Source organism: Xyrauchen texanus, chromosome 40 (assembly GCF_025860055.1).
Source record: "Xyrauchen texanus isolate HMW12.3.18 chromosome 40, RBS_HiC_50CHRs, whole genome shotgun sequence".
Lineage (NCBI taxonomy): Eukaryota > Metazoa > Chordata > Actinopteri > Cypriniformes > Catostomidae > Xyrauchen > Xyrauchen texanus.
This window is the reverse complement of record NC_068315.1, coordinates 26,217,723-26,230,699: the sequence shown is the minus strand read 5'-3', so window position 1 is coordinate 26,230,699 and position 12,977 is coordinate 26,217,723. Positions and strand designations below refer to the sequence as shown.

Here is a 12,977-nt window from a genome sequence, read left to right as displayed (position 1 = left end):
CTAAAACAATCAGAAAAAAATGACACAACTAGATAGTAAAGTATGCTGATCAGTCTTTTATTCCAGTCACAATAGCTTATTTTTTCATTTCTAAGGTTTCCAGTGCAATATGTTTTGCAATATACAATGGAAGAATAAGATAGGAGTCCTTGGTTCAGCCCATTTCATACAGTTTCATACCTAACCTCACACCCTTGAACTTACACACAATTCTCATGTATGATCAAATGCTTGGTTAAACACAATGAGATAAGACATGAGATAAGACATAGAGGAAGGAACACTGAAAAGCTCCTATAAAATCAGGTGAATGAATGAACGAGTGTTACATTTATATAGTGCTTTTCTGACACTACACTCAAAGCACTTTACACAGTGAACAGGGGAATCTCCTCAGCAGGTGGAGGAAAACCTCAGATATTAAACCAAAGAGCTGCTGATAGAGCACACATTATTTGCTTTATGTAGCAATACTAACAGACATATAGTTTAGAATTATATCTGGCTCAAAGTTCATTTAGTCAGGGAATTTCTGTTACTGCAGTTGTCAGAATGGAAGTGGTGACTGGGGTTCTTCTCTTCTTGTTGGCTGTAGGAGTTTATGTTGTTTGTTCTCTTTACCTGCTACACAATCCATACATTCTTCATAAGAAGAAACGCCTGGGATTCTACTGCAGACACATTTCACACAGGGGAGGCAAGTGGCTTTTTCATATTCTTTTGACTGTCATTTTAAGTTTCATGACTGAGATCAACATAGCATAGTGTTTTGCATTTGTTGGATTGTAAAATCATGGTAACAGTGTGATGTGCTGATTTCCAAGATACCTACGCTTTCAAAAGAGATAGGTTCAAAGTTGAATTCTAGGCTCTATAAATGTCCCTTTGTCAGTTGATATATTCAGTTCTTTTTAAAATAATTGAGCACAAAATAATTTTTGTAATTATAAAATTATATTAATAATAAATAAAAAAAAAACATTAATTGGTTAATGTGTAGTTACCTTAATATTTCTGGTAAAATGTAAAAAATATTTTTAACAAGACAATCCATGTAATTTTACAGTAAAATATTGTAAATATATTATTTGACCATATTATTAATGGTAAAAATATATATTGTTTCACAAGAGTATACATGTACTTTTTATGGTAACTATTGTTAAAACAGATGTCCCTGCCTGACCCATCACCTGCCTTACCCATCATTTTTATCTCAGTTATGTCCGTTGGGGTGTTCTGTGTTACACTGCATTATTTTACTGTCACATGTGTTACCCTGATGGTGTTTTGTGTTTGTCTCTACAAGTGTATTAATTATTGCTCCTGAAAGGGTCACTGTTTAAGAACTTTTAATTCATCATGTGGCCTTTTGTGGTTACTACAGAGATTAACATTACATATTAAAGTGAAAAGCAGACTTTTAAAGCTCCAGAAGGTTAGTTTATAAAGCCTGGGAAGCTCAGCGAGCACTGACGCTGACTACCAACCCTGGAGTCGCGAGTTCGAATCCAGGGTGTGGTGAGTGACTCCAGCCATGTCTCCTAAGCAACCAAATTTGCCTGGTTGCTAGGGAGGGTAGAGTCACATGGGGTAACCTCCTTGTGGTCGCGATTAGTGGTTCTCGCTTTCAATGGGGCGTGTGGTGAGTTGAGAGTGGATCGCAGAAAGTAGCATGAGCCTCCACATGCTGGGAGTCTCCGCGGTGTCTCACCTGATAAGATGCTCGGATTTACGGTCTCAGAAGCAGAGGCTAATGAGACTTGTCCTCCAGCACCCAGATCGAGGTGAGTAACCGCACCACCACAAGGACCTGTTAAGTAGCGAGAATTGGGCATTCCAAAATGGGGAGAAAAAGGGGATAAAAAAAGTAATAATAAATTAAAAAAATATATATTTTTATTACTACATCCCAAAAAGCCTGAAATCAGCGTATTTCTGGTCACCTGAGCTAACTGTATTTTACCATAAATTTAAGAGAATTTTGTCTTTACAGTGTAGTCTGAATCTCTATTGTGAAGCTTTAAGATGGACCGTAGGAACGTTTTTTTTATTCTAATAAGAATTTATAGAAACGTCCCGTACAGGTTGTATAGAAAAGATTGAAAGAGGGACTTAAAGACAGTTCTTTAATGCACATTTAATAGAGGATTAAAAAATTTACCTTAAAGTTTCCCCTCACAGATCTCCAGGAATCTCAACAGGTTTTATTTCAAATCTGTTGTTTAGAGTGAACACTGTGATGACTTCTCTGCTGGAATTAATTACAATGATATGTTCATTAAACTTGAATTGTTTATTTGATTTCTAGGGTCTGGAGAGAAGATAGAAAACACAATAGAAGCATTTACACAGTGAGTTTCCCTCTTACGGAGTCCATTTTTCTTCTAGCCATCCCTCCACTTTAACCTTCTAAAATGTCAGTGTCATATCTTTGATAGTGCTGTTGAAGTGGGCACTGATATGTTGGAGATGGACTGTCACCTCACACTGGATGGCTATGTTGTGGTTTCACATGATGACAACCTTCTAAGACAAACAGGATATGACAAAACACTGTCATCACTTAGATACCAGGTAGGATCTTGAATCACATTAACCCTTAAATGAAACTTTCACTGCCTTTAAAAGGTCTTGCACATCTCCGACTTCTATTTATATATGTTTCAGGATTTGCCTCTATATGAAGAGAAACTTGAGGTCACATTCTATGTTGGTAAGTCATTATATCAGTCACTTCACTTTTTATAATCATGCACATATAGAAAGATATGCTATGCTAAATGGTAATGCAGTGATAATAGGGATATCTGACAAAAGTAATGTTCTTCGCTACACATCATTTAGGACATTACAGTTCAGGTAAAGACAAACGGTTTGCATTGCTGGAAGACGTCTTCAAGAAATTTCCCAACATGCCAATGACAGTTGAGATCAAACAAAACAATGAACTGCTCATTAAAAAGGTGAGGTCATTTTAGCTATACTCAGAGCATTTGACCTAGAGCATTTAAACTGGCCGTGCTGACATTTTAATGTGATTAACACTAAAAGTAGGAACTGCTTCTGGACCACACACCTTTTTGGTCATGGTGAAACTACTATCAACCAACTTAACTTGTCTTAATCACATTAGGCCTGATGCAATTATTAATCAATTGGGTTTCTTGTATGTTGCTACAGGTCTCTAATCTTGTGAAACAGTATGGCAGAGAGGGCATTACCGTCTGGGCTTCAGAGGATTCTGACACTATGGCTAAATGCAAGAAGGAGGTACTTCAGTTTTTGGTCCATGTTTACTGACGCTTTAGGTCACGCATCAATGGTACAAGAACACATTATGCAAATCTATTTAACATGACAATTTACCAAAAGGAAAGGCATTAAATAGAGAGCTCACCCTACATTTTCTGTCATTTGCTCTGTGTTTGTGTGTCAATGTAGAACCCCTCCATGCCATACATGTTCACTCTGATGCGTGGACTGTTGCTTATATTGCTCTTCTATACTGGGCTTCTACCCTTTGTGCCACTGGGTGAAAGTATATTGATGTTTTACCTACCCAGGATTATCAACAGGTCAGTCTAAATAATCTGCCTACAGTTGGAAAAGTGGGAAGGATTGAAATGTAATTAACGTACCAGCGTTTCCAATCTTCAGAGAGTTATTGGTTGATTTAAAAAGAAACGGAAGGAACTCTATGGATATATTTATGCCATTTTCCACAATAAGTTTGCAAAATATGGCCTGAAATGTAATTTTTTTTTATACAATTAAAAGATTTTTTTTTTTTTAAGATTTATGCATTTCATTTTCATAATAAAATTCCATCAAATTAAAAATCTTAAAAAAAATACATTAATATTTTACAGTTTTATTCATTGATATTTTTGTTTCACATTCCACAATATAATTTGATGGAATTTTGTTATAAAATTGAAATGCGTAAATATTAAACATAGGCTAATATGGGGGCCTGGTTAGCTCAGTGATTATCAAGGATGACTACCACCCCTGGAGTTTGCGATTTCAAATCCAGGGCATGCTGAATGACTCCAGCCAGGTCTCCTAAGCAACCAAATTGGCCCCATTGCTAAGGAGGGCAGAGTCACATGGGGTAACCTCCTCGTAGCCACTATAATGTGCTTCGCTCTCAATGGGGTGCATGGCGAGTTGTGCGTGGATGCTGCGGAGAATAGCATGAAGCCTCAACAAGATCTATGTCTCCATGGTAACGCGCTCAACAAGCCATGTGATTAGATGCGCGGATTTACAGTTTCAGACGTGGAGGCAGCTGAGATTTGTCCTCTGTCACCACGAGGACACAGAGCACATTGGGCATTCCAAAACGAGGAGAAAAAAATTAATAAAAATAGGCCAAAATATTATTTATTTTATTTTATAAACATTTGCCATTTTTACAACCCTTTACCCAACATTTAAGACACATCTAAATACAGATGAAAACATGTTTGTTTGAAGAATGATTTTGTTTTCTAACAACAAACATTAAATGAACATCAAAATAAATACAAATTGCATAAAATAAAAAAAATAAATACATTGCAAAAATGTATTTACTAGTGTTCCTGCCATGCTGTAGAAACACAATTTTAAGTAATATTACATTTTCTGAATTTGGGAGAAAATCATGTGGTGAGAGTAAATCAGTTTTTTACTACAATGAACTGAATATCAATTCAATACTGTCAACATAATGACACTTTTGTGTAATTTTAATCATTTGATGTGTTTACAACTAGCTACTTTTCACGCTAGCTCAATTTTATGTTAGATAATGGCTTATCTAACATATCTACACTGATGAGTAGATTACTCCTGAAATGTAATCTAGTACTTACTACAAATTACACAACTAAAACCGTAACAAATAATGCAATGCTTTGGATTACACTTTTTAGGTAATCTAATCCGTTTACTTTTGATTTATTGCATATTTTGATGAAAACCTAAAATCACGTGTACTATGTAACAATTTACACTCATTAAACATTAGTGAATATAAAATCAAACAATTCTCTAATTGTCAGAGCCGGAGTCCATAAATCCATAAAAAATTAAGTGTACTCTGATTATGCATGTAAAAATGTAAAGTAATAACACCTTTTATTAATCCAAATTACATGTAGTTGATAACACTGCAAATCTAATAGTTCTCACAACTAAAAACATGGGATTCGCAAATGCTTTAAAAGAAGTCAAGGGCCAAAGTGTAACATATTCTTGGAATGTTCCTTACATACAGTACATTGCATTTGACTTCTGTTGTACTGATGCAACAGTTGTGTGATCTCTCAGGAACTACATTCCAGAGGAAGACTATTTGAAGACAAGATTTGCAGTGTGTCTACTTCAGAAGTAAGTGGCTTCTCTGTGCTTGATGCTAGCACGATTACTTGCGAGTTGACCTTAACAATTAGCTTTTCGTTTAGTCTTGTGATCCCCGTTTGGCTGATGTGAGCTGAATGTTTATTTGATGGCTTGTTCAGGTTGACCATGCGGAAATCTTTGTTCGAACACTTGATCAAGAGGGGGTTGCAGGTATGGCATCTTTCTTTGTTGTGTAAAATTGAAATGGTCAAAAGTAAATTTGTTACTCGCATATCTAATCCAAAGCAAAACTGTTTCTCTCTCTCTCTGTTTGCGGCCTCAGGTGCAGCTATTTGTGTGCAATGAGGAGAGAGACATGGAAGCAGCATTTGCAATCGGAGCTATAGGAGTTATGACCGACTACCCCACACTGCTGTCAAACTACATTAAAAAACACCCTCCCAAAACACACACTACTTATTAGATATTTCAAAAGCACACTAAACATTGCCTTCCAAATAGATAAATAATTGAATACATTCACCTTGAAATAAGAGCTGTAAATGGATTTTTTTTAATGTGACATGGTGAACTTTTTATAGGCCAATTTTACTTAGCCATTTACAAAATTAACTTCAGACAATGCAGGGACAATCTTATCCTTTGTGATTTCTATGCACAGTCCAAACTGACTGAAATCTAACCGGCAGTGAGACTGGACGAGATCAGACCACCTGTAGCGGATCTCTGTCTCTTTGTGAGATAGCTACGCTAACCGTGTCGCCCAGTTGCGCGTTCAACCTCTCTTTGAATATGGCCAAGAAGCCTCTCTCACTGTTGCTATGGTCACTGAGAATCACACTCGTCCCTTTGGAAACAGCGTCCAGAACCTCATGATGGGACATCTCACCTAAACATGTAGATCCAGATGAGATTATATAAGATCTGTATATTAAACTGCATATTAAAAACATTAAAAGCACTGTCATGTTCTTTGTACTGACAAATTTTGTGTAGCAGATGTAATTCTGGGAATTACTAATAAACTGGTGAATGACAACATTAATCAAGTGTCCTTTTGACATACCTGTGACGTAGAGGTCTGCTTTAACTCCCTGAATGACAGAGGCTCCAGACCCTGCACATACTGCAACTGTCCTCACCATAGAGTCTACAACATCATGTAAATACTGTTAATGTTGTGTTTCCCTGGTTAGAGGTAGTAAATATTGTACTAATGTTGGGGAAGATACTTGGGACCTGTAACGTCCCAAGCTGCAAGCTATTCATAAGTTAAAGTATTTAAACTACAGTCAAGATTCTATTTTAAAAGAGTAGTTAGCTAAACTACAAGTTACTAACAAAAAGTAGCTATAACTACACCTGTTATTTAATTTGGGTGACATTCCATCAAGAAAATTAACCATGGTTTTACTACAGAAAATATTGTTTAACCATGGTATTTGTAGTAAAACCACAGTAATCACAAATTGATCATTTTACTACAGTCATGATTAGCTACTACAATATTACTATAGTAAAACCATGGTTAATTTTCGTAAGTGTTCAACAAGGATGACAATATTAAATTTAACAAAAATGTATCCTTAATATACAATAATAAAACTGCAAACATTATACTTTAACTGAATTGAAACGATGATAAACAGCAGCAATACACAAAATATTTTGCTTTTGAAAAAAAAAAAAAAAAAAACAGCAAAGTTCCTTTAAAGGGATAGTTCACCCAAAAATGAAAATTCTCTCATCATTAACTCAAACTCATGCCATCCCAGATGAGCAAGACTGACTTTCTTCTGCAGAACACAAATTAAGATTTTTAGGAGAATAGCTCTGTAGATCCACACAATGCAAGTGAATGGTGGCCAGAACTTTGAAGCTCCAAAAAGCACATAAAAGCAGCATAAAGTAATCCACACGACTGCAGTGGTTTAATCCATGTCTTCAGTAATGATATGATAGGTGTAAGTGAGAAACAGAAAAATATTTAAGTTATTTTTTACTATATCTTTTCATCCCTGTCCAGTAGGTGGTGATATGGAAAAAGTGGTGAATTGCCAAAAACAAAAGAATGTGAAAGTGGAGATGTATTATCATATGGATTATTTTACATGGCTACTGCGTCTTTGAGGTGATTACTGTAAATTTGTATTAGTTTTCATGTAAGTGATTGCACTTAAATAAAATGCCATATTGTTTTATATTGTAATAGCTACTTTTTGTATTAATGTAAAATTATAGTATCAAGGATAAACAATGTAATTGTAAATATTATTGGTGTCTGTAAAGGGATCAATGTAAAGGAGGAGGCAAGAACCGGCTTTTCAATATAAATAATAGTTTTAATGATAAACTTAAAAGACAACATAAACACACACATGATGGACATGTCCGTAAACGATCTCTCTCTCCTGCACGATCCTCAGAGGCTTGATTAGCCTAATACGAGACCGGGTGTGTATGATCACGACCCGGCCCCGCCCTCCACCCTGCCACAGTGTCTTGCTACCGACCTCCACATTTGATGGGTTCCGCATTTTTTTAATGACTAAAGAATCAGACCGCAAGTTACAAATTTGTGTAGTATAAATAATATCACATCAATAATTAAAATGGGAGGGCTACAAATGAACATTCAAAATCCACAAAACACTCTGCCAATAACCCACCTGGGCAATTGTATGTTCTGTTTATCTAAAGTTGATGTTTCAGACACTTGTTGCAGAAGAGAAAATTAAAGAGTAGTGACCGTGTCCCGTGTAAAATCACCTTTAATGTGCTTTTTGGAACTTCAAAGTTTTGATCACCATTGCATTTTATGGACCTACAGAGCTGAGATAGTCTTTTAAAAATCTTAATTTGTGTTCTGCAGAAGAAAGTAAGACATACACATCTGCGATGGCATGAGGGTGAGTAAATGATGAGAGAATTTTCATTTTTGGGGGGAACTATACCTTTAAGACTGTGTGGGGTTCAAGTGAATCAGAATATCCTCTAAATGTATGAGTTCATTTACATGAACCATCCAAAAGAACCGACTCAATAAAAAGAATTGGCGTTCCCAATACTAAATATAAGTGAATCGTTCATTTACCTGAACAGTCTGAAAGAAATGTTTCACTGATTTGGTTTGCCCAGCGCTACAGGAGTGAGAGAGGACGTTTTAGGTAAGTGTGTTTAATTACTCCTTTGGCTCCATTGCTGCGTTCGCAATACAATGTGACAAATGTAGCTTTTGTGACTATTGTGAAAATAGTTCAGCTACTGAAAAATTTGTACCGTCACAACTTTTAGATAACTAATCCCCAACACTGTATTGTAAACCTCAGTCTGGTAGTGAATCCTCCATTCGTTCAGTTTATTCTGTTCTATCGTTCTTTTCATATTGGTTTGTCTCATAACCCACCTAACGTTCGCTGGTGTCCCAGGGCCAGTCTTAAGTGGGGCAATCCCAAGTGACTCTTCATTTTCTGAACTGCTGTGGCCACAGACACTGGCTCCTCCAGAACACTGAGTCGCCCCTGACCACAGTCTAACAAAGGAGGCTAGATGAGGGAAAAAAAATTGTAAGAATAAATTGAACTGGATATCTTTGTTGTCCTTGTACATTCATGTGGTTAAACTGATAAATGTGGTTTAAGGGTACGTTTACACGACAACGATGTACTAAAAACGGAAACGTTTTTCCTTTGCGTTTTTGAAAAGTTTTGCGTACAGATGACAACGTTGTCAAAACGATCCCCGTTCACACGGATCTGCGAAAACGACTACAAATGCTGTATTATGCATGCCAGGCCAGTAGTTGGCGATGTCAATTTGTAAAGAAACACTACGCGCCTGCGCACATAAGCATTCTTATACAGAGCGGTGAATACAAACAATGAAGATGGCGAAAGCATCGAGCAATTTTGTCTGGACGGACGGTGAGGTTGCTTTATTACTAAAAGTGATCCTGGACTATAAAGCACGCCACCTTTTTAAGGACTCCAACTGGTGATCTCATGTTTATCTGTTCACCATGGAGGTAAGGACGAAGTTCGCAAAGTTCATGTCTATAGACTGAACAAGTACTGAGCACAACTCATCATTTTCACAAATTTGCATTTTTGTATGTTTAATACAGAGACGATAACGGCATAGTTTTCAAAAACGTGTACTTTGAAACCCGTTTTCAAAAGTTTGCGTTTTCAGGCCCCAAAACGCCGTTGTCATGTAAAAAAATCAGCCAAAACACAAAAACTGTTTTCCGTTGAAAACTTTGTGATGTAAACAGCCCCTAAGTTAAAGGGCCCTTTTTTTAAGAGTGCTATGTATTAAGCGCAGTGCTATGCAATACGTCATATGTGCAAAGTCGATGGGCATGGCCATGAAGTTTTGATGTTTGCGTGCAAACCTGCACTAAGCCTAGGCGCAAATGGGTTGGCGAATTTGCAAACGCAAAGCACTAACAGGCTGGGTCAAGTGCAATTCAATTTTAAGGTTCTTCTCTGGTTATTTCACCATCTGCATCCTATTTTTATAGTCCATTTCCTCAAGCACCATCAATATAAACAAAGACAGCACATTCATAATAATTTGGTGGCTGTACGCAATGCCTCTCTGGGACTGTTGGCTCTCGTCCTGCTCACCCGTGTCTCAACACTATGTTATATGTTTCTCTGTTTAATATTTTATGTTTCATATCTGTTAAGTGTTCTTGAGGTCTGGAAAGGCGCTTTACAAAATAACCTTATTACTATTGTTATTAATTATATTGATCTACTGACACATAAATCATGGCTAGTATTAAAGTTATAATGATAGCTCTTTAATATCATCTGCTGGCTGAATCTCCAAACTGCAAATGCAGGAACTGATTTTAGATTGCAGTGAGAATAGATGTGCTTCTCAAATGTATTAGCGCAATGACCCATTTCTCAGTTCATTTACATACAATACACCCAGTTTTTGCGCTTACACCAACAAATAGCATAAACACTCCCACCCACGCCCATATGCATATTGCAACAGCTCAAAAATTGCGTTTAGAATTATCGCTCTCATGAAAATGGGTTAAGACATAGCACACGGTTGTTATACATAAGCACTGCACCTTGTGCGGTCACTAAAACAGAGGCCAAACTATTTGATTAGGAAAGACAGCCCAAGGCAGACATAACATGTTTTAAAGATGAGTGTTAAAGCTTGCCTGTTGGACTTGTGTAATGTTCAGGGATTTGTTGGTATTAGGATCTGAAACCAGAATCTCCACAACAGCCGTCAATGCAGAACTAGTACAGGTTAAAATCACCTGCAGGCCTCCACCAACATTTCTAAAGATAAATATGAAGCAGTGTCTGAATGCACAATTTTCATACAGATTTTAGGAGGAGATTTTGCATTTTTGCAATGTAATGTACACATAAGTCATATAATCATGTATGGAAGGGAGGTTTTTGTCTCTCAGGGTTATATTATCAACATACATATCAAATATACATACTTTTGAGATGACAGTTGTGTTTTGAAGGTATTGAAGAAAAGCTCAAACGCAATTAATTTATATGTTGCAAAGTTCTATATGTGCATAATGCACACTAACCTTACTGTAGAGCAATGGAAGCCTTCACTGCCCTCTATGTGTTTAAGTTGAGCCAAAACACTGTTGAGATCTTCGTCATTTATAGACAAGAATTCAAGTCTGTGTTTCTGTGGGGCGCTAGAGTGAGCTTGACTCAATACGGACACTTGCCCACTGCCTGTGGACAGAGGAACAATGCGCATTTCTTATTAGATGAGCAAGTCTTTCCTTATATTTTGTGGCTGGTAGTTTACTTACCCATTCCTCCAACTAACCAATCATTAACACCACCTTTGACACTGTCCCATGAAGTGTGGGGTGAGAAAATTGCAATGCCGCCTTCTAGCGCTCTGACAGCCAATCGCTGCTTCCAGTCATTCTGAACCAAACGCTTGAATGGTCTAAAGATTGGTGGGTGGTAAGAGATAATGAGGTCACAATCCAACATCTCAGCTTCATCCATGACAGCCGCTGTTAGGTCATTGGTTAGCAGGATTGTTTTGATTGGACGTGGTTTGCTGGGCTCCACCAAAAGACCAACATTATCCCACGATTCAGCCAATGACAATGGAGCAAGCTGCTCGAGAACCTCAAGAACTCCCTTTAAATCCATGTGTCCAGCAGGGCGGGTGTAAAGAGAGAGGTAACGGAAAACTCTAGAAGATCTGAGCAGAGAACTACAGGATGGTGATGGAACGGAGTGACAAAAAGACAAAAGCGGGGCAGGGGAATATTTAACAGGAGAAGCAAATAAGGAATATCGAGATGACAGAGGGAAAGAGCGATGATGTAAAGTAGTAAGCTCAGAAAAAAAGAGATATGTGCTAGTTTTAATGGTGATGTTAAAGCTGATGTTGAGTCTTCCAGAAACTTCCCTAAATCCAGCAAACATGAGCAAAGCGATAGCTGTAAAGAAATTGAAAACATATAACATTTAGAAAAATACTTCTATGACAGTTAAAAGTACACACACACACACACACACATATACATTATATATATATATATATATACACAAACACACACATACATAAACTGGCGGCCAAAAGTTTGGAATAATGGACAGATTTTGCTCTTATGGAAAGAAATTGCTACATTTATTCACACAAGTGGCATTCAACTGATCACAATGTATAGTCAGGACATTAATAACGTGAAAAATTACTATTACAATTTGAATTTTCTTAAACAACTTCAAAGAGTTCTCATCAAAAAACCCTCCAAGTGCAGTAATGACAGCTTTGTAGATCCTTGGCATTCTAGCTTCCAGTTTGTCCAGATACTCAGGTGACATTTCACCCCACACTTCCTGTAGCACTTGCCATAGATGTGGCTGTCTTGTCGGGGACTTCTCATGCATCTTACAGTCTAGCTGATCCCACAAAAGCTCAATGGGGTTAAGATCCATAACACTCTTTTCCAATTATCTGTTGTCCAATTTCTGTTTCTTTACCCACTCTAACCTTTTCTTTTTGTTTTTCTGTTTCAAAAGTGGATTTTTCTTTGCAATTCTTCATAAGTCCTGCACCCCTGAGTCTTCTCTTTACTGTTGTACATGAAACTGGTGTTGCGCTGGTAGAATTCAATGAAGCTGTCAGCTGAGGACATGTGAGGAGTCTACTGAATGTAATGAAATTAATGTAAGGGCACAATTTTATTACCAAGTGTGTCCATAATTTTGACAGGTAGTGTAACTGGGCTGACAAGTTGCTAGCTATTTATAAATACGATGCATGTGAGATGATATCATATTTAATTGCAATACATGTGCTTGGCATTTGTTCATTGAATGTTTCCAAATCACAATACTTTATAAACTATAGTGTGATCTCTCCTAGTTTGACACTTCCACCATAGGCTAAAAACTCGTTACAGCGTCTTGCTGCACAAGAAAAGAGATAAACTGCGCTTTAATAAACTGTCAGAAACACAGAAGTGATCGTCAGGGCCCTCCATGCCGATATTACTCAAGGCAAATTAATGAAATCGTCATTATAGAATCATAGAAGAATTAAACTCACTGTATTTCTCACTTCCACGAGCGAATGATGGCGGCAGCTCTTTG

At 37.1% G+C, this 12,977-nt stretch overlaps 2 protein-coding genes across 2 annotated transcripts; one reads left to right on the top strand and one right to left on the bottom strand.

Annotated features, from left to right (window-relative positions):
- Positions 1-552: 552 nt before the first annotated feature.
- LOC127633487 (lysophospholipase D GDPD3-like) lies at positions 553-5,815 on the top strand. The gene is made up of 10 exons (XM_052112632.1): positions 553-697; positions 2,312-2,354; positions 2,442-2,577; positions 2,671-2,716; positions 2,848-2,966; positions 3,184-3,273; positions 3,445-3,578; positions 5,320-5,379; positions 5,511-5,562; positions 5,675-5,815. The coding sequence occupies exons 1-10, from the start codon at positions 553-555 to the stop codon at positions 5,813-5,815; spliced, it is 966 nt and encodes a 321-aa protein (XP_051968592.1).
- A 16-nt stretch (positions 5,816-5,831) lies between these two features.
- On the bottom strand, positions 5,832-12,977 carry nif3l1 (NIF3 NGG1 interacting factor 3-like 1 (S. cerevisiae)). The gene is made up of 7 exons (XM_052112631.1): positions 12,934-12,977; positions 11,171-11,818; positions 10,934-11,090; positions 10,541-10,664; positions 8,759-8,897; positions 6,419-6,502; positions 5,832-6,241 (listed from the first exon to the last, which is right to left on the bottom strand). Exons 2-7 carry the CDS (start codon positions 11,802-11,804, stop codon positions 6,057-6,059), a joined length of 1,323 nt encoding a protein of 440 aa, XP_051968591.1. The 5' UTR covers positions 11,805-11,818; positions 12,934-12,977; the 3' UTR covers positions 5,832-6,056.